The 25,861-nt window shown below is 39.2% G+C and overlaps 1 protein-coding gene across 1 annotated transcript; it reads right to left on the bottom strand.

Moving 5' to 3' along the window:
- Window positions 1-4,795: 4,795 nt before the first annotated feature.
- On the bottom strand, window positions 4,796-24,510 carry swt1 (SWT1 RNA endoribonuclease homolog; the record flags this gene model as incomplete). Its single annotated transcript, XM_083887765.1, has 17 exons — window positions 4,796-4,955; window positions 12,477-12,544; window positions 12,688-12,754; window positions 15,880-16,026; window positions 16,293-16,429; window positions 16,831-16,970; window positions 19,281-19,419; window positions 19,578-19,729; window positions 20,040-20,281; window positions 20,653-20,746; window positions 21,503-21,694; window positions 21,951-22,052; window positions 22,200-22,329; window positions 22,434-22,597; window positions 22,784-24,075; window positions 24,167-24,225; window positions 24,445-24,510. 17 exons carry the CDS (start codon window positions 24,508-24,510, stop codon window positions 4,796-4,798), a joined length of 3,351 nt encoding a protein of 1,116 aa, XP_083743891.1.
- Window positions 24,511-25,861: the final 1,351 nt, after the last annotated feature.

Genomic DNA, 25,861 nt, shown 5'->3' with positions numbered 1-25,861 from the left:
AAGTCATTGAATCTAACCAGTGCCAGTTTAAGTTAAAACGTTTTCACTCACGCACAACCATGCTTCCGCTAACCAAACCTTTGTTATTATAACCTTTGTACATTTAACTGATGTATGTAGAGATGCAGTTTACTGAAAATCCTTTTCCCCCCTGCCCTTGTGTTTTAAAGTGTCAGGCATTGGCAGATTCTTCAGGAAGGAGTGAGCGATAAATTGATCACATTTGTAACATTTCTTAATTAATAAATCATTTAAATCTGACTCTTGGTGTCTGTCGAATTTCTTAAGACTAAGAATTCTTACGAGAGCTTACATCAGCTGATTTTTGCCGCCTTGTCCTCCCATGGTTCTGCTCTTGGGAGTCGAGTAGTTCCCGTGTCCTGGTTATTGCCGTCTAAGCTTTCATAGCCACCATTTTCCTCAGGGACTATTCACACTAAGCCAGTTTTTTTCAGCTCCTCTAAGTGTCTTTTAGGGGAGATTATACTAAGCTGGCTAACAGACCTCAGCAGGAAGGGATGACGATGCTGGTCACTCTGTGTGTCGGGGGGGGGAAAGCATTGAAAAGAGGAGCAGATGAGCCTGATGTATCTGTATGACCTAAGACGTCACTGAGTCGGCTCTGGTTAAATCCCTGACTTGTACTCATTCACATACTATGATGATCTCTCTTGATACACCTTGACAGTCCACAGCACACATGAGAAGCCAAAGTATGAGTTGTGTGCTACAGGAGGAAGGAAGTGCTTTTTTAACTTAAAAAAACTACTATGCATGTTTGAGGTGTTTCTCTGCTCTGAGACACTGAGTCAAATAAATGGGTCGTTGGTGACTTCTGCAGAGCTTGATGATGAGCTGAATATTTGAATCAGGTGTGTTGGAGTAGGGAATCCTCTTGGCCCGTGGGTATCTGATCTGAAATCATTTGCTTATATTCACAAAAAAAAATTAAATTTCACATGGACTTCAGTGTTTTTATTCTGCAAAAAAATACAGAAAAATTAACTGATTCAATTTGATTCTGTTGCTAGAATTGACAGTTGACCTAAACTAAATGTTTGGTTTGAAAAATGAAATATAAAAACACTGCTGTTGTCATGGACAGCCAGGTTTGGGCAGTAAATGTCATGTGTTAGGCTCAATGAAGAAGCAGTAATTCTTAAAACTGAACGAGTACACATAGGCCACATTATTGTTGGTTTAAGGCAGCAAACGTGTTTTTTTTGTTTCTGACTGAAGATTTTTTAGGCATTTTTGCCTTAAAACATTCAGGGCAGTCAGTCCACGAGGACCAGGATTGAGAAACAGTGTGTTGCAGAACAGGTTCTCTGTGGTTCAGTGACTTTCTATTATAGAGTTCACTGTAAAACATGGTCAGGAGGATCGACTGTGAAAAACACACACGACCTAACGATGAATGAGATGCTTCTCTCGAACAAAAAGCCCAATATTTCAAAATAACGGGATGTTCAATGTCAGCTGTGACCACCACAGAACTCTGCAGTAAACTGACAACACAGGAAGTTCAGTACATCTACATCATCTGTGGAGTTCCCTCCTCCTCCTCCTCCTTTGTGTGTGACACCTAATGCTTTAACCTCACTCTGTGTGCATGTGTGTATTAGAGCTGCAGCTAACTATTTTCTCGATGAATCGAGTAATCGTCAATAAAATGTCATAAAATGTTGATCAGTGTTTCTCAAACCTGGAAAGGATGATGTTCTCAAATATACTGTATCTTGTCGTCTTGACCAAAAACCAAACATTATGGATATGGAGCAGAGAAAATATATAAATATATACATTTAAGGAGCTGAAAAATGTGCTTGCTTTAATTCCTTAAAAACACTCACAAATATTTCATAAGTCATATTATTAATCGATTAACAATCAATTGATTAATTGTTTCAGCCCTAGTGTGTATACACTTGGACTTGTTACTCTTTAGGACCTTTTCTGGCACTAAAGGGGACATATGATGCAAAATCCACTTTTTAATAATTTAATTCCTTATATTTGGGACTCTGGAGGTCCTATGTCGGCAAAGTGTGAAAAAAGATGACTCACTCATGTTTTTGTGGTCCTCCTCAGTCTAAGTACAGGAGGTAAAACACGCGATGTTGACTTCTGCACTCACTGGGACATCACAATGCGCTAAATTCCTGGAATTGTTGTCTCGCGGAGCTCCGCTTTGTCCGTAAAACACAAAGAGTGCTGGTGAGGGCAACAGTATCCGAAAAAACCGGAAGTCCACGAAAAGTTCTATTCTGAAAGTTTGAGTCCGACGCAAACTTCCAGCCTCAGAGGATTTATCTGTCCAGTGGATACATGTTATGATATATGACGGCAATGTGCCTGCGAGAGCCTCCTAATTATCACTTTTCCAAATGCTAACTGCAGTTAGCTCCCAGTAGCCTCTGTGGCTGATGTCATTTTCTGTCCCTTAAGTTTCGTTTTACTTTTTTCTATTTTTTTCTATTTTTTTAAATAGATACTACTAAACAGAGCATTCTGAACAGAGCTGTTTTGGCAGTGTGATTGAACTGCTGTGCTGCTTCATCCTTATGGTATTTTGACCAAAGCATGTCACAGACATGTTCATTAGGACACCAGGGAACTAGGTTAATGGAGTAATAGAGTATAATATGTCCCCTTGACCAAAAACCCAATCCTAATGAGGCAGAACCTCATTTCTGAAGATAGGGTTTAAGTTAAGGATCAAGATTTGTTAGGTGTGGTTAGGTTAAGGTTAGGGTTAAGCATTAATTGGTGAAGGTTAAGGGTTAGGGGTGAGGCTTTGGTTAGATTTGTCCAAATGAACGGAAGTGGATCTGAGTCCTTAAAAGGAAAGCTGTGCAAACCTGTGTGTGTGTGTGTGTGTGTGTGTGTGTGTGTGTGTCAGAGCAGCAGTTGTAATCAGCCTGTCTGCACGTCGTCACCTGAGCTCTAATCCCCTTAATCACTTAATCAATGTAGAAATACACACTTACTGTACAACAGCACACAACTACAGGAAAAGCCATTTAAAACAAGGCAAAGTGGTTGTGGCCGAGACTAAAAACAGTCAGCAGACGTGTTAAATAACACAAATCGCAGACAATAAAGTACTTTGAAAATATTTAATGTCTTGTCGTAAAAACGTACAACTCTAGAAATAAAAATAGATTTTGTGCATGAAAACAATTTCACTTCGACATTAGCCTCAATATTAATCCTTCATTTCCAAAAAGGAACGCGAAAACACGACATCATCAGTGGTTTTTGGTGCAGCTTCTCACAATTACTGTTGGTTTTATTACATATTTAATATTATACATATATATATATATATATATAACTTATTATCTGAATAAAACAGACAATAAAAACCTTTCAGAGCGATGGACACAGTGATTTGGATGTGGACAGGTTAGCACAGGTGTGCCTAATTAAATCAACGATGAACTGAACAGTGCCGTCGTTAGCGTGATCAGCCACACCTGCTGAAACATGCCAAACATGGCCGCCGTGTAAAGGTAAGCATCATAAATCCCGATATATTTCCTCTCTGCGACTAAAAGGAACACGGTTTCGGGGGCTTTCAAACGTGTTCGGACGACACAACCTCGCCCTCTTTTTTTCGTGCACCAGTAAATATGTAAATTAGCAAGTGTCCGCCTCCCCCCACTCGGCCCGTCCGTCTGTCACTGTGACTCTGCACAATCAAATGTTTGTTTTCTGTTTTGTTAGCGTGACTGTGTGTGCGTGTGTGCTCCTCTGTATCTACAGAGAAAGAAATGGTCTGAAAAAAACCCAATTTTTGTGATTTTTGTGACACAGTTCCCCATGAAATGACTCTTATAATGATGATAATGTCAGTGCAGGTTAAAATATTCTACAGTGCTTCACAAATGTATTAGACGACCACCCAAATGAACAGCATTGGTAATTATCAATATCATTTGTTGTTCCTGTAATGATTAATACACCAGGATGTAGAAGCTCTTTAAGAGAAATTATATTTTTAATGCTCAAACACAACTATTATTGTTATGCATGTATTTCAAATGTACTGTTGAAAAAAAACTGAAAAGTATAGTAAAGCACATTATCAACTGTTGATTAAGATGTTCAATTAAAGTTATTTAATTACATTCCTGAACAGAAACATGAGTTTTAGTGGTTGAAGATGATCAGTGAGTCGGCTCAAGTTTGGGTATAAAATGGTGAATTCAGTTTGTTATTTGGCAAATAAATAACCACAACAATTTTAGTTTTAATGTCATGTGGTCTAATACATGTGTTAAGCACTGTATATTCATACACAAGTATAAAATATTGTAAAATAAATATATTTTAAATATTCAACGCTGACTCAACGGAGTTCTGAAGCTTGAAGACATTCACGTGGTTAAAAAAAAAAAAGAAACCCAATAATAATGGAAACCAGTTCTTTGACACGATTAGTTAGTGTTATCAAAGTAATAATTTAATGTGTGCTTAAATACGGAACTTGCTCACACCTGGAAAATATAAAATATGAAACCGCTGACTTACTGACATCAATCAATGATGCAAAGGAAACGTATATGTGAATGGACGTGAAACAATGTTGAAAAAGGAACTCGAGATCGTGGAAAACAGCCTGATACAAACAAAACTAAACATACAAGCTCCGTTCAACAAAATGATTGACCTTCTACAGGAGAACACAACATCACCATCGGCTCCACACGGTATTTAAAAGTATACAGTAATGTGGTAGAAAAACCTCCCTTTAACTAAAAGTATTGTCCTTGGAGGAAACAGTATTGCTTTATTCGAGGCTTCTGTTTGGTTGATGTGCAAATGTCCCAACACTGCTGCTCCACTCGTGTTGAGCGGTGAAGGTGATGCTCTGACCTGAGAACTCCACACAACGATCCAGAGCCTCTTTTAACCGCAGCAGCTGCGTCCCTCCAACTCTCAGCTTCTCCCTGCAAACACAGTGATCGGACGTTATTACATTCACCAGCAGATTTGTAGCACAGAGACATATTGATAATAATACACATTTGCATTCAATTCAACAATAAGCTTCTTTAGTGTTTTAATTACACTTGTAAAATACACTTTTTGATTGATATTTCAGTTAGTTTTTTGTCATTTATAGATTGAATGTGTAACGTTAACGTTTTTTTTATCGTTAACCCTTTAACACCTGAGCGTACTTTACAGCGCCGTGATTACGCGACGGTTTGTGCTATCTGGGAAAATTCCAACGATTTCTAAAAGCGGAGAAGTTGCGAGTCAAAGTCAACGTCAACATGTGGTTATTACGGTAATTTTTCTCGTGCTGTTGCAGGAAGCCGGCAAATCAGCGTCTTTGTCACCAGAGAGGTTGGAAAAATACCTGTACATAGTTTCCATTTTTTTGGGGCCTGTTTTTGGACAAACTCAAACAAATGGTATTTTAAATATGTGTTGCACTGTTCACATTTCAAATTTAACACGCAAAATCTGGTACAGGTTTTTGTTTTTCGTCATTTGAAATTGTTAAAACAGTATTTAAACATAGAGCGATTGAACGTTATTCTAGAAAATAGGCAAAAGCACTTACTCATTGGACATTTTCTGGCCCTTTAATGGTTAAAGCAAAAAAGTCGAGATGGACATTTTGAGGCTTATGTGTTAAACGGTTAATGTGGATATATGTATATATATGTGGCTTAGTCTGGACAGTTTTGACATTCACCCATTCATTTGTTTTTTTTCCTCACACACACACATCTGTCAAACCCATTCACACGATGCCATCAGGAGCAACTTGGGATTAAGCATCTCGCCCAGAGACGTGTCAATAATGTAGACTGGCGTTAGAAGACGAGCCACTCTACCACTGATCCACAGCAGAAAGCCCAGGATAGGTGTGGCAGTGGATAGGCCATGTGTTCAGAAGACACCATGAGGCCATGCCACGTGACATATTAACACGACATCAGAGAGACACAAAAAGAAAGAAAAAACACTGCCTTCGACACAAAACTGGAGAAACGCTTTGTCCCGACTAAACAACGTCAAACTGGTTGTTTGAATAATTATAAATCACTAAGACATGACACAGGTTTCACAGGTTAGTCAGGCATCCTTCAGTTTGACAAAAACAATGATTTAGTGCGTTTATCCTTATTATAATTTTTTTAAATGTTATGTTATGTTATATTATGTTACATGAACTGATGTAAGTTGCAACATAGTTTTATAAAATGTGTGGATTCTGAAACGTCTTTTTTTCCTTATCCCAATTTCAGCTGTTCAATATTTATCTAGTTTATATTTAAATAATTAAAATAACATAAATAATCTCATTAAGTCTCTTAAATTTACCTGTGGCCTGTCTAATGCAATGTCCAGTATACATATACTAAATATACTGTTTGGACATTTTAGAAATATGAGCTTAAACCTGCTAACTTCCAGTTTATACAACTTCCACCTATTAAATTTTTTAATTTCAGTTTTAATGACACGTTTTATATTCTGCAGATTCAGACCTGGCAAATGTTGTGATCCAAAATGCATACATTTCTTTTAAGGCATTTGCGTTGTTTTGTTTCAAAAAACAACAAATCGGTGATTAGTATGGTGGTTTTATGAAAGGATGTATGCATGCGACTTGTATTACATGGGTTTATTTTTTGATGCGTTTTAATAAAGGCCTGATAGATTTCAGGTGAATGTAGAGCCTTGGAATATATGACTCTTTTCACACTGCAAGACTGATGAGCTGTGAAATTTCACCTTGAAACAGAGTGAATTGCTGGTCACCCTCCTCTCTATGAGCGTGACCTTCTGTGTGCTGATTGTGTTCCTGACAGACAAAAGAGCTCCTGTGGAAGCTGCAGCTTCTACGAGCTCCGCATTCCTGCGTCGCTCACTGCTTTTCCAGCGCATTTACACTTTTCTGGTCCATATAGATCCATGCCAACGGCACACAACCAGTCTTCTCTGTGAAAACACACACACATACACATACAGGCTGCTCTGTCTTGGCAACGGCAGCGTAGCAGTGGAGACACTGAGGGAGCTTGTTGCGTGTTTTGTTTCCTCCTCTGCTTTGTTTCCATCGGAACATTATGTAACTCCAGCGAGGAGAAGAGGGGGAAAAATAGACCAAAATCTGCTGCCGGCCGCGCACACCCACGGCTTTCTTCCGTCTACTTTCCCTTCTCCATCCCGGTGTGCAGCTGTGTGTTTTTATAACCAGTGTAAACAACAGGTTGGTCTGTGTCAGCTGCTCTAGTTTTCCATTGTGGCCCTTTTTTCATGGACAGAGGAGGGCTGTGTGAAAAGCTTCCTGCTCTAGAGACGCAACGGAGACACATTAATCATCAAACTTGTCTTTTGTACGCAGACTGAATCGTACAAATTCAGTGACGCGCGTGAATTCAGTACAGGGCCGCTCGGCTTCTGTGTGTTACATAACAGGCCTATACGTGTTTGACAGACAGACAGAAGAAATTTGTACTGAACTCAACACTCAACCGCACAACACGGTGACATGACATAACTGACTGCTGACATAACTGACATAACTGACTGCTGCGCTCCACCCGTCAATCGTGTTGCTTTGTGTGACAGAAATTCTCTTACCTAATTAAATTGGAATGCGTGGATATTTTCACAATCTACTGTGACAAAACAGGATTTTCAGTTGAACTCTTCTTTTCATACTAAAATGAAAAAGCTCAGACAAACAAAATCAGTTTCTGAGAGAATCCTACAGCAACCCTTGAAAATAAGGTTCTCCAAATAAAGTTATTATGATTAGAGTTGATATTCTTTTGAAATAGTTTTGCTTTTTTCCCCGTCTAAATCAGCCTCCCGGGGTGAGCAGTTGCTAATAGGTGGAGGTCACTGGGTTTGCTTATAAAACATTCAATGAACTAAGAGGTGTGACAGGGTTTTGGTGCAGTCTAATTACAGCAGTGAATGATAAATTAGTATTCCAGATCACAACAGAGAATGATTATGTAGCTTCTAAATGACTCTAATCCATATTTTTCTCAATTAACTGTTTGGCAAAAGTCAATCTTCTCTTAAACAGTGTCCTGTTAAGAAGACTAAGTCTATTTGACTTACATAAAAGTCAGTATTAAAAGATTGATATTTATGTCAGTTCATTTGACAGCAGACAAAATGACTAATGACTAATGAAAGCTTCTTTACACCAAACCTCTTACCTTAAATAAAAGCCTAATTTATTTCTTCTTTTTCTTCTGACTATCTATCTATAAGCAAGTTGCATCTGTCTGTGACGGGCAAATCTCACTGACCGTTAGGACTTTACATATGGGTTGAGCATGGCCCGATGGTCTGCATCCTTGATTTTCCAATTTTTTGGAGAAATTTAAATTTTTACTGATTTATCACGCTACACCATACAGGCAGCAGCTCATCAGCAGCATCTGTGCTGTCTGGAGCTGGGAGGTGGGAGTGAAGAGGCTGTCCTCACAAGTGAGACATTTTCACACGGTTCAACGCAGAACATGGTGTTATACTGAAATGACGAGGTGTCCATTCACCAATACTCGAGCACATATTTATTTTGCATTAGCATGCTACTACTTTGCAGCTCACTTGGCGAACCTACGATTAGCATTAGCATAGGGCTAACATAATGCAAACACTGTTCAACCTCATTAGGCACAACGCTAATGTTTTCATTTTCCATTAGCATTAGCGTAGCTAGCTGTTGTGACTGTCAGTCATGCCAGTGCAGTGCACGTATTATGTTAGCCTTTACGTTCCTTATCATGCATTACCATAACTAAAAAAATCTTCAGCTCCCACTATAGGAATACACACTTCCTACGGGCACTGCACTAGTAGTGATAACAACCACACAGATTGTGTCAGAAGTAGTTTTAAAATATTTCTATTGACTTAATTTTTTTTTACAGTATGCTGCAAAATGAAATCACAGTCTTTAAGTAGTCTAATGTTTGACCACCTGATTGACAAACAATACTTTATTTGGTTTTTCAGACATGAATGTTCTCGTTTCTATTGTCTGTCCCTCATTTTTAAACACTCTCTGGATACTTTGTGCTAAATTGCAGTCTACTAAATCTTTAAATTTCAGTGTGTTTAGCTGAATAAATAATGGGTTTGCCCGGCTCACGATGAGCTGTTTTTGTGGTACGGTAAAGGACTGTGTGTGAGTCTTACAGTATATGTGTTTTCCCATACCCCCACACAGTCACACAGTGTATAATATACAGTATGATAGGACTAAATAGGACTAAGGGCGACCGTAGAGGATAAGGAGCTGATGTGTAAGGTTGTTTGTTGTCAGAGAGTCTATGAATTATTTAAGAAACCATATGCAAGATGCAAACTTGCCTTTCAGATTATGCAAAAGTGAGAGAGAGATGAATGGACAAAAGATTAATTTGCTATTTTACTATCAGCTGTGGTTAACCACAGCAGCTGAGGGTTAGGGTTTGAAGACAAAGAGACTGCAGCCCTGATGACATTTTCATGGGTTGGAAAAAAGCCACATGCAGCAAAATTGCACAATGTCCTAATAATATTGCAAAAACAGATTCAGACACAGATGTTCTCAAAAGAGACAAGGACAATAAGAGCCTCTCGCACATGGACAGAAGTTACAATCACACGCAGGTGGAAAGACGTGCAAGGCTGCACATATTCAGTTTGTGCTGTTTTGTTTTGTTCCTTTCCCTCCCACTCGCTTAAAGAGTCAGTTCTTTCAGACATAAACTATATCCTCTATAAAAACATCAAAGTGCTGTCTATGTACATAATCACTACAGTATATAGAAGCCATGTTAAAACGACAACAAAGAGAATAAATACAAAAAAGGTTCAATGCATATAATAAAGAAATACAGGTTGCCTAGGTTTGTTTTGTTATCAAGCTTTGACAGCTACTCTATTGACATTTCTAATCGCTCCCACTTCTTTGGAAGCTTATCTGTTATGAGGTCAGCGTTCACAGGAAGCTCAGAGTGTCTGACGGAGCGTGATGCAGTTAAGGGCCTCACTCAGGATTTATATAACGTATGACATCACTGCTACTGCGCTGAGCAGAAATCAAATATTTAACAGCGTGGATAGTGTAGCCCGCCGAGCAAAAGGGCCGAGATCACTTCACAGTGAATGTGACAAATAAAACATTTACAATCACCACACGGCCAGCTTCGCTATAACTTTCAGCTTCTGTCCGTTCTAACAAAAGCTGGGATGACGTGACAGCCGAGTGCCCGGTAAAGCTCATCTGTGCCACTATAAAGAAGTTAACACACAGAAGGACGATGGACGCATACACCCAAAAGGCTGGAATCCACTTTACAAATAATAAAACGGTTACTTAAATTGTTGCTGGTTATTTATTGTTCACTAACAAACCCTCGCAACTTTAACACATACACACTTCAAATAAAACAACTATTTGGTTAAAATATATAGTTGGCAAACAACAAAGCTGCGAGGACAGATGTGATTTAAACCGGTCTACATGGCTTTTAAGCGTTAAGGTTACAATAAAGTTAAGTTAGGGTTAGCTCATGTTGGTTCAGGTCAAAATAAGAGGTTAGGGACGACTGCATTATGTCTATGTGTGTCCTTAATAAGACTGCTCTACTAGAATGTGTGTGTGTGTGCACTAGTAACATTTTATGATATCATTTATGATATCATTTCCTAATTGGCTCTGGTTTCATTTGCAGTGTGATAGCAAAACAAGTCTATTTAAAACATATTTAAGACACGTATAAGAACTGCATTTAAGACAATTGAAGCCTAACCTTGAGATTAATGGAATTAACACAAACTTTTAGTCTGATACAGTAATTTAAACCATTTACGAACTATGAGAAACTATGAGTCATAATTCTCCACCTGTATAACACATATTGTTCTCTCATTGAGAAGAAATAAACCAACCCAAACATGACAGGTAAAATGCTTTTGCTGATTTTTATTTACACTTTTACAGTCTGTGCATAGTGAAGCATGCGATATATATAGGATTTTAGGATTGTATCGTCTGATATCAGATCGAGTGATTTTGACCACAGATACAGGGAGATACAGATTAAGCTACTTACTTCTCATGTGAGTCTTATTCACTCTAATACTTACATCCCAATGTAGGACTAACTTTGATTAACACGTGTGATTAGGGAGAACTTCAGACGAACATTAAACTTTCATTTATTACCAGCCTGGTACTGAGTGCAGTGTGTCCTGTTTGTTTATTGAGGTTAACACCACAGAGTATTCCTTCAGAGAGGTGTGTTAATCATTTGTGTCGTTGGTGTTTGGAAGAGTTGGCATGGCCACAAACTTTGTTAGAGCTCTGCTGGGGATATCTAGGCAGAGGGTTAGTGTTACAGAGTAACAGCTGTGATAATGGGAAAAACAACAACATGCCTGGGCATGCTGCAACAAAAGAACACCGAGAACTTGAGAATGTTTGATTGTGATATGAGGTCCGAGGACATGGACTAAACAATTTCAGTGGGTGCGTGTCACGCCAAACACTGTCCTCCTTTTGCACTCAACAAATAGACTGGTATCACTGCAGCACAATCTGTGTGTATTGAGTCAATGGATCCATCTGATTTCCCAGAGAGACAGGGGTCAAAGAGTATAACAGCAACTATTTCAATGTACTGCTCTACAGGCTGGGACTTGACCACAGGAGATAATTGTGTTGCCAAAGACACATACATTTCTTTTTTAGAGCATTTTACTTACTTATGTTACATTTGTCATTTGTTAGGTAACAGTAGCTGTTACAAAAAGACAAAAAAAGTAAAGATGCTCAAAAAGATAAATACAATAAAACTTTTTCAAATCAGTTGATGTCCAAAATGATCATGAAGGATAATTTAAGACAGATTTTTGCTCCTTGTAGAAGCTAAAGACATCATTAATTATGGCAATGATACCATAACCCTAACCCCTTACTCTAACCCTAAACTGTTAAACAGTGAAACATTTCACCAATGTGAGGTAAAACAATCAAAGCAAATAAAGAATTGTTTTCTTCCACTGAATTCTTATTTGTCTATTCAAGACGGTTATATTGCATTAATTAATGTCAACAACTTTTTGCCTAGCCTAATTTTTCTTTAAAAAATAACTCCTCTTTGCTGACTTGAAATAGATGTGGGCAGAGTCTGTCATGTTCAAGCCAATGCAATATTTACAAAAAAGCATGCAGCTCAGCTTAATGTAAAATAAAATTATAAATCTGTTATTGTAATGTGTTAGTTATGGTTTTCTCTGGGTTCTCCCACAGTCCAGAAATGTGGATTTGGGGATTAGGCAAATTGGAGACTCGAAATTGACTGAGTGTGAAAGTGGATGGTTGTTTGTCTGACCCTGTGATGGACAGTGCCTACTATGACCCTCATGTGGTAGAAGACGAGTGAGTGAGAGAGAACGTGTTAGTTATGGAATGAAAAAAATTGAGTTTTTCCTACCTGTATTCCTGTTGTGAGAAACAGTCAAGCAGGTCTTTGGCTGTCAAACTGAAATCCACATTCACAATCTAAAACACCAAGAAAACAAGCAAGAGGTTAAGATTAACATGTGAAGCTGAGGGTCACATAACCTACAGGGGGTAAAATGTCAAGCGGCGGGTGATTAAAGTGATATTTAACAGTATGACAACAACTGAGAAACAGTGCCAACCTTATTTGAGGTGATAATACTGAGCAGTGTCTGGACTTCCTCCAAACTGGGGACAGAGGACAGGACACTGAAGAACAAAAGAAGAGAAACAAATATTGTCATTTCCCAGTATGGCTTCAGTCATTATGCAGAACACACACAAGAGAAAACAGTGAAGAGCAAATTAAGTTAAGTGTAATAATCATCCTTAATCTTTTGTGACAGTTCAGGATTTACTCTTATGACGCAAGTCTGAATACACTGAAATATGCAAACAGCAGGAGCACATGACTCGTCAAAGGTTCATTCATGCATCCATTCTTTCTTCACCATGCAATTAAGCACAACTCATAATGCAACCTTCATCCACACAAACACAAGTACATGTCACTATTAGTAACCATATACAATAAAACAACAACATAGGCATGAAGAGAAAAAGTAATGACAGCAAAAGAGTGCAACAGATGGAGGAGGAAATGACCATTTGAGTTGAGTCCAAAATTTTTTTTTTTTAAATCCTCAGAATAAAAAATGAGCAAGAGGGTAGATGAAGGGAGGTGAGTCATCGCTGTGCTCAAACACATGAAATTGAGTGTGGCTACAGCTTAGGCAACTGTACTTGGGCAGCCCAACACACACACACACATGCAGACAGAAGCCCAAAGGTACGAGCACATTATGTTTACACACCGTGCAGACGGGGTTATAGCAGCAAGAAGCTGCCAAAATACTCACAGTACTCAACACTTTTACTGTTTATATCATGCACTAGGGCAAGCATAATGAGTGTTATATGTATTCTGGCACTGTGAAGTATAAGATATTTTCCTACAGCCAAACAAAGGGTAAATCAGCCCAGAACACACTACACCTGCAGCATGAAAGAAAACCCATTTATGGTCCTGAAAGAGACTCAAAAGTAGTACTGCAGAACCGAGCTCCACACAGACGCATTTGTGGAAAATAACATAAAGTCTTGGAACAACAGTCTCTTGTTGCGCTGGTGCCAATCTCAGCTGACATGGGGCGAAAGAAGGGGGGAATAGGTTAAACCCTGGACAGGTCCATGACAGGGCCACATATAGAGACAAACGACCATCCACTCTCAAACTCACTGTCAATTTAGTGTCTAATTTTCACTAAAAGCTGCAAAAGATATATAAATCGTCATCACAAATTAGGTTTGTGCACTGTTCCTCTTCACAAACACCCACTTCAACAGATGTTCTATCAATCAACAGGTGTTGCAAGAACATCCATCGATCCTATCAAGGTCCAGGTGCCAGGACTCACTCTGGCATCTGGAAAGGTCACCAGTCCATCACAGAGACAGACAACAGTTCAATTCACAATTACAAACATTTACTGTCAATTTATCGTTTCCAATTAACCTAACCACAATCTGCATGTATTTTGGTGGAGGAAGCTGGGAGTGCAAGGAGAAAACACACACTATTCCACCGAGTAAGGACATGCAGGTAATTCAGTACCATCTATATACTGCATGGCCAAAATGGCATAATCAGAGAGCTAGAGTGGTTGTTTGAGTGGTAATCGAGGGCACTTGAGAGTCACTTGGGAATAGTGGCTTATAAAGGCATGTTTGCTTGTTTTATATCCACAGAGCTGAGAACCCATTGCACAATGGAGGTATCACCTTTCTCACGCTCTACAGTTTTAAAAACCTAACACCTAAAAACACACCTTGCAGTTATTGTCCAAATAATTATAATTATAATTAGAAATCCTTTGTACTTGGTTAACAGATTCAGCAACTCAAGTTGTTTCTATATGAAGTAACATAGCAAAGATTGCACATCAAAGCAAGCAGAGACATCAAGCAGGAAATAAAGCAAGCCAAGAAACATATCAACACAAGTATTATGACCATGTACAAATCTACACAAACCACAAGCGGAAAATTAACTTGGTTCTCAGGCAGTGAATATATTCTGTTTACACAAACAGCTCTCGAGAATATAAAAACGATAAATGATTGTATTTTTTCCATATTTATTTCCATCTAATTATTTTCGGGAACATGTCAAAACATACAAACATCTACAATAGATTTTTCTATAAGAATTCACCTGGTTGTAACAGAGGGATATATCATGACATGAGACACTTTGCCGTTTGAATAGCTGGGCTTTTAATCTCCCGCTTTCAAAGAGAGTCAAAATGTCACAGTAAATCCCGCACAGGGAATGAATAATGTACTGGACCTTAGGTCTGAGTGGTGTTTTGATGTTGTATATGTACATGTAATACAGAGGGAGGGGCGGGAGTTATACAAGAGTGGGAGATTAAATAACACTAAAGACTTACATCAGAAAATATATGTAAATATCAAATATTGTGATTGCTTGAATAGATTTGAATGTATTTGAATTGGCTTTTGCTTGGTGGTTAAATGTGAGTCATCAGGAAACCTGTGCTGTAAGACACGTGTGGTGTGGGACAGCAGCGGTTAAACTGAACAGAAGTGAACGACACAGTGCTTTTAGTGTAGAGCCACCTGTTTGCGTCACGGGAAAGGTGATAAAGCAAAGTTTCGAGGTCAAGCAGATTAGTGCCAGAGCTGGACCAGAGAGCTGTGAGGTCACACAACACGTCACACACACATAACCAGGATATAGGAGGTAGAAGGGCTGGTATAGATAGATAAAGGACAGTATACTTATCGAGAGACTAGTCCAAATTTTAAATCCAAATCTCTTGTCAGAGATAAAGATGATTGGGATTGTCAATCAAGAGTGGTCAAGACAACAACTGATCGATTTGTTTAAATCATTGGTGAGACTCAATTGAAGGTTTTTATCTTCCAACGCAGTCAATAACATCAGTCTGTTATTGTAGTTGGAATGTTTTGTCACTGATATCAGCTACTACCAACATACTGTACATGTGAGTAGAAGTGCGTGTATTTGATTGGGAGCAGAGATGTCACCAGATCAATGTTCAATCAATGTTTTTTTCTTTGGATTCTTTGCATAACAACATCTAAAGGAAAACACGCTGCAACCACTCACTTGGGTGAGAGAGCCAGAGATGTGACAGCAGAACAATTATCACACATTCAATTCTCTGAAGGCAGAGTCACAATTGTGAGAAATCAAAATGCTCAACACAACTCATTTAACAGACAGAAAAGAAGTTGACTCAGAGGTCATTATGTCAGACAGCACTGATGACAGGAGGCTAAGATACCTGCTGAAGGCCTGAAGCAGCTGTGAGACCATGGAGGACAGTTTGTGCAAACAAGCCAAGGCATCCTGTGGTGGCTGGGAGCATCCCGCTGGCTGAACACTCTGCATGGTGTTACAGTCGAAGCCCAGCGCTTTGAACACTTCTAAGCTGAAACATGACAGAAAATAAAGACCTCAGAGATCAGTGGAATGGAAAAAAATAAACAAAATACAGACAAGTGTTTGTTGTACTTTTAATTACATAAATAGACTGTGGTGTATTAGTCAACTGACCATTTGTTGTTGACTTTTTCCCTCTACCTTTTGTGCTTAAATGTTTGCATAGTATGCAGATGAGGGAAATTTTGTTTTAACGGATATATTATATTATATCAGTTAAAACAGAGTTTCCATTAAAAATCCCATTACACCAACCTTAACTGATACACGTGACACCAGATGTTCTCAAACAGGGCCCACACTTCCTGATGAGAGACCTGAGAACAGATGGGCTGTCTGTCTTCCTCATCATCATCATTCATGACAACATCACAGGCATGATGAGATTCCCCCTACACATACATGTACACACACACACACACACACACACACACACACACACACACACACACACACACACAAACAGATGGAGCTGTTATTCAATCTGAAATAGGTTAAACAGAGTCCAACTGTGTAAAATAATTAGTCTGTGTGTACGAACAAAACACACCCTGCTGTTAGTGTAATGGCTGTTTTGGTTGCTTTTATACGTAAACGACAACAGCCTCCCTTTCTCTCTCTCCAGGTATAGACACAGTATACAAAAGAGAAAACTGATAGAAAAGAAAATGTTTATATTTCTTTGGCTCTAAATGATGACGAATACTGTCTGTAAAAATCAGGTGTGTCATAAATAAATGGGAGTTCTGATTGAATGAGGTACACTGAAACTTCAAATGTGCTTATCACTGACCTGAGGTTGTAAATCACGAAAAATGTTGTCCAGTGTGGAAACAGCACTGGCCGCACGGCTTGAACTTTTCCCAAACGCTGTCACAAGCTCCTTAGCTTCTCGAAGGGCTGATAAGGTAGCATCACAGTCTGCTGTTTTACCTGAAAACAAACATATATATAGTAGATACATATGAAGAATCAGATTACTACATTAGAGCAGAGACATGCACATTGAGATTTACTGTACACAAGCAATCGTCCCTATTGGTAGAAACGATGTTCAAAAGCATCAAAAGAAGTGAACATAATAGCTAGGGCTGCACAATTTTAGGAACATATATGCATATTGTTTGCATTATTGTCATTCCAACAACACCGTTCTACTGAAAAATATGTATTATCACGTATTATCTGGATTTTCGAAATATACAAATAAATACATGGAAAAGATTATATTTTAATAATAAATCTGACCACAATAATGTACATCCAACAGCAATGTACCTGTGAAACTAGGTCAATTTCTATGCAATGTTGGGAGAAAGTATAGTATAAAATATATGTATTTTTTTAAAGTAATCTATCTGTATAGTAAGTTCTTGGCACAAATAAGCTCAATAAACTTTGCAATAAGTATATAATTTCTATGTTGATATTGCAATAACTGTATGTGCACTGTGTGTGCCAAATTTCCAAAGATTTTAAGAACCATTGTATTACACCGCATCTATTTTAGTTGTGTTCCCAAAAACTGGAAACAGTGCGTACGAGCACACTTACAAACAAAAGCCGTGTGAATGAGACAAAGGAAAAAGGTGTGTCTTACGCTCTGAGAGTAACATGTTATGAATGAATGAATAGTATTAGAGAAGACAAAGCCCTGCAGACGGGAACTCAGAACAAGCCAGCTTCACACACTTGTATTGTTATTGGCAATAGACTTTTTATTATTCGGTTTCTTATCATCACAGCTGCATACCAATCCATAAACCCTACCCTTATCAAACACCCTAAAAATAAGCTTTGTTACTTTAGAGGTGTATGATGAATCTGCACAGTCCACACTGTATTCAGGTTTAGCTACAAGCGGCTACAGCTACACACACACACAGACACACACAGACACACACAGACACACACAGACACACACACACACACACACACACACACACACACACACACACACACACACACACACACACACACACACACACTGAGACGCCTGTTCTCAGAGGAGAGCAGAAAAGCACATGCAGTACTTTTCCACTCCAACATTTGTTTCTCAGCCTCACACACAGTTTATCCCGTCTTCCTTCCTTTCCTACCCCTCCTCCACCCCCACCTCCTCCACCTCACCCAACTCTACAAGGCACAGAGCCAGGCTGCGTAGTACCATGAATTCCAGACTCATGCTTGTGAACCAAGACACAGAACATGAGCAAAACTCTTATTGTTTAAGCTATTAACATTCTTGGATGGCTTAAAAACCATTGTGCCAGTGGTGAGGCTGATAAATCAGAGACTGACGTGTGCCCTCACACACACACACACAAAACTATGCAAATGTAATTATATCCAATGATGAGGCGCAGAGCAAGAAAGGCTGCAGTGGGCAACTCAGCATCTTTCTGACACACATTTCCGTGTCCTGCTTTAACACATGACCTAATTTTGTATGTAGTCCTTTAGGGTTTTAGCGCAGTGCAATTCAGACCACATAGTCGAGGTGAGTCACTATCTCAACAAGAAAAAACATTTATTTATGCTGAAATATTAGATATTAAGAGGTTTTATTCCAACAATCTCTGAATTCTGAACTTAAACGTAAAACCTGAGTGTTACAGTGGAACACAGAATATCTTAGTTTTCATTTAGACAGCAAGGGGAACTCTGCTTTGCTCTGTTTGTACGTGTGAATGTCAAGGCTCTTTTCCTCTTTTCAAAACTGTTGTTCACATTCAAAGCAAAGATTAAAATCAGTCCCAAGGAAACAGGCACTGTGTGTGATGTTATCGAGCCTATCTAAACGCAAAGCAACAGAGTGTGCTAAACAAAACAATTTACAGTGAGAGGTAAACACCTTTATTTACTGCATCCTGTGTCGGCAATATTCAACGTCACAGCTGATGACAACACAACGATAAAGAGGAAAAGGTTTCATTTTAATTCATAGAGGCTTATTTGTTGTATTAATTCCAATTTTCAGTTGCAGTTCACACAGCAGTTATACACTGAGTGTGCAGGAGTTTGGACTATGGCCCAGACTCACAAGACAGTTTACAGCAGCTGTAACCCAAATCAACAAAAACATTGACCTACAATATGGACATCTACCTGATCTGGTTATCTACTAAGACATGCTTGCACAATCTGTTCTTTCCAGACCAATATATCACATTTCGACATTGTTTCGACATTAGGTGAACTGAAAGAGCAGTCAAGGTTGCAATACAGATCCAACCTACATACCTGATTTGAAAAATTCGATGAGATTTAAAACCGTTTGCTGCTTTTTCCGTGGGACAATGTGCCCAAAGACGGCGATCCAGTGCTTTTTCAAACATTGGAGGACATCTTGAAGAGTCCAAGGTGGTTTTAGACAAACTATCTGTTAGCAGAATAAAAACAACAACAACAACAACAACAGGTATTTATAGTACAGTTCAATATACACATTATATTGTGACATCTGCCTATCAATTATCTGCAAAATGCAAATTTCAACAGTTAATAAAGTGTCATCTCAAAGATAGACATTGAATTTACCTCCAACCAGAGGTCTTCATAAGCCGCCTTCATCTCCACCTCTACTACATCTGACAGGACGTCCCGCAGGCTTTCCTCTAGTTCAGAAATACATCTGCTGAGGTCCCATTTTAGTTCCTCTTCCCTTCCACCGAGTTGCTGCTGCTGCTCTTCTGTCATCAGATACACACACACAACATATATGTAAGAATACACAGTGAAAGACAATAGCAAGACTCTACATGAGAGTTGTTTTGTTTTGTAGTGTGTTTAGTAAACTTTATTTATAAGTCAGATTTGTTAATGTAGCTGAGCAGAGTCACCATCAATGTTAAACTAACTACAGCTGGACATGAACTGAAGGAAAAGAAAACAGGAAGGGCTGAGTGTCAAGTGTATAGATGGTATGTGCTATGAACTACTGCACTGTGATGCCAAGTAGTTTCCTGTTTTGTATGAACAACACATTAATTCCTGGCTCACGTTTTGCTACTACTCCCACAGAAAGGTCTGCTCTCTCTTGAATATGTGGTTGGGCTGCCGTGCAACTCCTTCTCAGCACTGGTGGTGAGATCTGAGCGTTTGGATGAGGCAGCATGGGAGTCTCAATGTTATGCAGCGAGTGAAGACCGAGTCTGGCTCTCCCAACCTCTGCCTCCAAATCATTCTTGCTGAAGGCCTTCACCCCACTCAGCAAGGCTTTACTGCATAGGTTCTTATCATTACTAAAAAGAAAAAAAGGGACAGCATTATTTTTCATCAGGTGACAGTGACAACTCATTTAAGACAGCACTAGTATTGGATGAAACAATGTTCATATTCTGGAAACAGCACAAGCCAATAGAATTGGGTCAAAAGGTGAAAGAATGTGAAAAAATAACAGGCACTGCTATTGAGCTGAAAAAAAATTCCTCGACTCAGCACATCTATTCTTGCTCAATTACTGTGTCTGGCTCGATCTTTCTCTCATCCGACTGGAACTATCTGGCTGAAACCCGCTTGCAGTCACATGCATGTGCATTATTATTTTGTGGGTGACACACACTCTGCTACAGCAGCAGCAGCAGGAACACAGGTAGGGGGAGGGGGTACTCACGTGCAAAGGATGACAGCACACCCTGGATACAGACTCTGATACTGCAGGCAGCAGTGCAGAACTCTGTCATCATTATTCTCAGCACTGAGACCATCTGAGGACAAGAGGGAACAGAGACAAAGAGGAAGGAACAGTGAGACGAGACAAAATGTGACAGAGAACAAAACATGACAATGAGGACAGAGAGATGAACACTGAAAATGCACAACACTAAAAATCCCATTGTAAGTCCATCACAAGTCTGTGCAACAAAAGTACAGCATGTCCTTTGTCTTTTTTAAACAAAGACGAATATTTAAAAGTGAAAACAATTGAAATGGAGGCAACAGCTAATAATAAAGCTCATTTATTACATTATTTATTGATAAAATAGGTCACTACCAAAGCTGTAAAATTAATGTTTGATCAGTCTTGCATACAGCTTAGAAAAGGGTGACCTCATGTTGGGTGCAACCTGCCCTTGAGTTGCACGTAATGCATGCTATGATGGATTTTAGAGAGCTTGGTGCTAGTGCCACCTACCGTCTACACAGTCAAGCATTTACTTATTAATGGAATGAAGTCATAAACCTTAAAGTAAAAGTAACTATTAAATACAATTATGTAAAAAAATGTAATTACTAGTCTCTAACAAACCTAAAAAGGTGGATTATTTCTTCATACATTTTAACTAATAATAAGTTAACTGTAATCCTTACATGTCATTTCCTGTAAGAGAGCGATATTCATTAGCCGTCAAGTCCAAGAATAAATCTGATATGAGCTCATGGAGCTTTAACCTTTAGGTTCCATTTTCAGTTTTAATACACCTGCTTAAAATGTTGATGTACATCCTTTTATCAGCACTCACTGCTGCACTCTGAGGCCTGCTGCATTGACTGCCCCCACAGGTGCGGTTCCCGTCTCTTCAAAGTGTTGTAAATGTATGAGATGGCAGGAATGGCCAGGTGAGCCACAGAGCCAGACAGGTCTTTGCCTCTTTTTAAGGAATCCAGCTCCTGAAGCACCACCCAGGGGATCAGGATGACAGGAAAACCCAAGGCTACAATAACATGAAACGGAAAGAAAGAAGTGATGATTTTATATTTCATGAAAGACGGTAGAGTTCATACTTTTAATGCAATGTCCCTTTACACATCTTTCTCTGGACATCTACTTCCTACTACCACCTACCCTCATTGTGTCAGCAATATGTTTTTCAGAATAAAATCTGAGATCATCTTCCTGTTCTCCTAACAGCTCTCAAATGTTACACCAAGACAGTAATTACATTGATTACTAGGAAATGTTTTACACACCTCCAAGTCCTTGAGACCTGATCTTTTTCACATAATCCAGGTGACTCAGGAGAACATTTGTGTCCAGAATGATGATAAGGTCTTGTTGAGGGGGTTGTTTACCTGTAAAAAGACACATCAAGTCCACTTCAGTTATTTGTTGCTGAATATAACAAATTAAACAATTCAAAAAATAAACAAGACACAGTGAAAAGACTGGTCACTTAAACTATTTATAGTGAGAGATAAAAAGCAAAAGACAAAACTAACAGTAGGCATCAGTTGCTGCCTCTTCAGGAGGGTCTATCTCCATACAGGTCAGCTCTCCATAGCTCTGCAGAACATCAACCTCCAGTTTCCTCTCAGTGCGAGCAAGATGCAGCTCTTCAACCACTTGTGTCTGCAGAAAAACCCATTCAACAGAACTTAAATATGAAGGACTAACTTCAGATCTCCTAATGCAGTGGTAAATGTTTATATTAAATGAGTAATGCTTTTTATTACCTGGTTACACCATGGCTCAGAGTTGGCATTACAGACAGTTGGGAATTGATCAGACAAGGATAACCTTTTATTTTGTCCTTCAGATGAAAACCCCATACTGACATCTGAAGAGCTGTGATGTTGTTGGATTGATTCCTGCTCGGAATTCTTGGCATCGATGACAGCTGGGAATTGGTTTGACAAGGATGAACTCGCATCTCGTATTTTAGATGAAAAACTCTGACTTGCATCCAAAGAACTGTGATGTTGTTGGACTGTTTCCTGCTTGGAAGTCTTGGCATTGAACACAGTTGGGAATTGGTTAGAAAAGGTTAAACTCTTATCTCGTATTTTAGATGAAAAACTCTGACTTGCATCCAAATAGTTGTGATGTTGTTGGGCTGTTTCCTGCGTAGAGTTCTTTATTATGGCCCCAGAGCCAGAGATCTCAGTTCTGTGTCTGAAATTTTTGTTTGCAGAAACAGCATCATGGCTGTCTCCAGTGCTAGCTACTGGCCTTAGTTGAACTTTTTTTGGTATTTTAAAACTGAAAAGCCGAGGTGCTGCGGAAGAACCTTTTTGCTGTTGAGTAGACGATGAGCTAGCTGTCAATGACATGACACTCCTTGGAATCAAAGCAAGATTCTTCCACAGCTTTGAGCTCCTCTCCTGTTTGGCTGAAATGGAAGAGAGGTTTCTGGGAGACGCAGGAGAAGATTTTGCTTCTGTAAGCAGAATCGTCTTTGCATTAGTCTCATTCTCTTGTTTTCTTTGACAAATCTTTTTAACCAGCTCAATTCTCTTCTGCACTAAATCTTCGATGACAGAGGAGGTCTTGCTTGGTTCCCCAATCTTGCTTGGTTCCCCCGTCTTGCTTGGTTCACCAGTCTTGCCTTGTTGTCCAGTCTTGCTTGGTTCCCCAGTCTTGCTTGGTTCACCAGTCTTGCTTGGTTCACCAGTCTCGCTTGGTTGCCCAGTTTTGCTTGGTTGCCCAGTCTTGCCTTGTTCACCAGTCTTGCTTGGTTCCCCAATCTTGCCTTGTTCCATGGTCTTGCTTGGTTGCCCAGTCTTGCTTGGTTGCCCAGTCTTGCCTTGTTCCCCAGTCTTGCTTGGTTCCCCAATCTTGCCTTGTTCCATGGTCTTGCTTGGTTGTCGGATCTTGCTTGGTTCCCTGATCTTAAGAGTACTACTGTCATTTCCAGACCTTGGTTGTGGCTCAGCTCTGGATGTCTTCTTCTGTACATTATGCCTGTGCTCTTTCTGTTCAACAGAAACCAAACCAGTGCTTGTGAGCTTTTTTAATTTTGATGGGCTCTTCCGGGAAGACTTTTCATCTATGCAGTCTTTAGATATCTTTGCTGTTTTCTGAGGAACTGCACCTTGAATGTCAGTGCTCAAACGTTTTGAAGATATTCTTTCCGCAGTCTTACTCCCACTGACAGTTTTATCTCTCCCTGAAATATAACACTTTGTTTTTTCTGAGCGATTTTCCCTGTTGGATTGCAAATGCTTCGTTCTTGTGGAATCTTCTGCCTTATTAAAAGGTTTCTGGTCTGTTGCTTCCTTTTCTTCCCATCTGTAGACTGGCTTTTTAATGTGGCGGCTGCTTTGGGAATCATGTTTAGTTCTAGAAGAATCAGACTTTTCCTCTTTCGTTGCACAGCTACATGTAGAAGAAAAAAAAGGAAACATCACACACAATGCTCAACATACATTAATAGAGGCAAGTAATTTATCATCACACCATGTGTCACCTCTTGTGCTTCCTCTTTTCTCTTCTGCAACTCTTGGTGACTTCTTTTCTTTTAGATGCCTAAATACAAGGAAAAATAAACACAGAATCCCGTATAAACACATGTTTTAAGTACACATCCCCTCCCCAATGGCATAAAGACTCCTGTCAGAAAATATTGCAACTTGGGATAGTGACATTTTCTGCATATTTGATTTACACAGTGTATATATATGCCATATAAATAGCTAAATAGTAGCTAGAAAAATGTAAGCGATAATTGACAGTGACCTCTCTCACCTTCTTGTCTTCTTCACTGGAGGATGAAGATGACCTCTTGTGCTTTCTCTTTGCCTTTTTTGACATCTCCCTGTGGAAGTCATTAAGAAGAGAAAAAGTGAAAATAAATTTAGTAATTAAATCATCCTTGAAATATAATATAGAGTAGAAGTTATATTTTGTTGTATCACTTGTGGGAATGTTCCAATATGTTTAACATATCTTACAATAATGTTTTGTTGTTACATAGTGTTTCATAGTAGGTACACACAAATACACGTCTGCAATCTCTCCTTCTTTAAAGTGTAAACAGAGATACACATAAATACACAAGCACACACTTAAATGGAAATGTAAGTGCTTTAAAGTGTAAAGCACATTGGATTTATTTGTAATGGAATGCACTCGACATAAAAAGTTGGCCTTGCTTTCAAAAAGAAAAATCACAATCACCAATCAAATCGAAAAAGAAGTGGTTTCTTCCAAATCATTCAGCCTTATAACTACCAATGAATGAAACCATGTACCCCCATGTAACAGGTGAACCACACGTTTGCAAACCTTTATACGCACAGGTTAACCTAAAGTAGACGAGAACTGTATCATGTCACAAAAACACAACTTTATTTGTGTGTGTTTCTCTCAGGGTTAATCACAACACAACACAACACAACACAACACTGTAGAGAGCACTCGAAGTTACAATGTCCGCGTTAGCTTGTTAGCTCGTGTAAGCTACCTGACGTCAAGTGACAGCAAATCCGCAGCTATCTGTCTCCTCCGGTGTCTGAGGCGTTCGCGTACATTAACTTTGTGAAATAAAGCAGGTTTAATGAGATTACACGCGTCATTCCCGGCACTGAACTGTCAACAACGTTTCCATAAACATAAACATCCGCTGCATTTCCAACATCCGCCTCTTCATCATCTTCTTCTTCTACGGCTACATTTGCTGTTGAAATTACATTACCGCCACTCAGTGGAGCCTGGAGACTGCAGCATTTGGAAGGCGGCCTGACTCAGCTCTGAAGGCGAGGACGATACATTTCACAACGCAGCATGTTCAACAAGTGTTTCCCCCTGAAGAGACGGGGAACGTGAGCTCATTCCTGGATAAAGGAGAAGACAGAGACGGTACAAGGTCAGTGAGAATGTGGGTTATCTGGAAAACCCACATTCTCTCACACACACTCACCACCTGCAGCCATTTCACCAAGGTCACTCACTCACACACACACACACTGTTTCAAAGCAGTACACAGCCCCACACAGTACTTTCACTTACTTCTAGTTCTAGTTTGTTTTCTCTCATTCAAGACATTTGTGTAAGTACTTCCATGTTGATGTTCTTTATACTTTTTCAAATATTTATTGTTTTATGCACTTACTTTTCACCCATAGGGGATGAATTGACAGGGCAGATCAAAGGGATCACAGG

This window comes from Microchirus variegatus (assembly GCF_963457635.1).
Source record: "Microchirus variegatus genome assembly, chromosome: 4".
In the NCBI taxonomy this organism is placed as follows: Eukaryota; Metazoa; Chordata; class Actinopteri; order Pleuronectiformes; family Soleidae; genus Microchirus; species Microchirus variegatus.
Note: the sequence above shows the minus strand (reverse complement) of the source record. Positions and strands in the feature narration are given on the sequence as shown.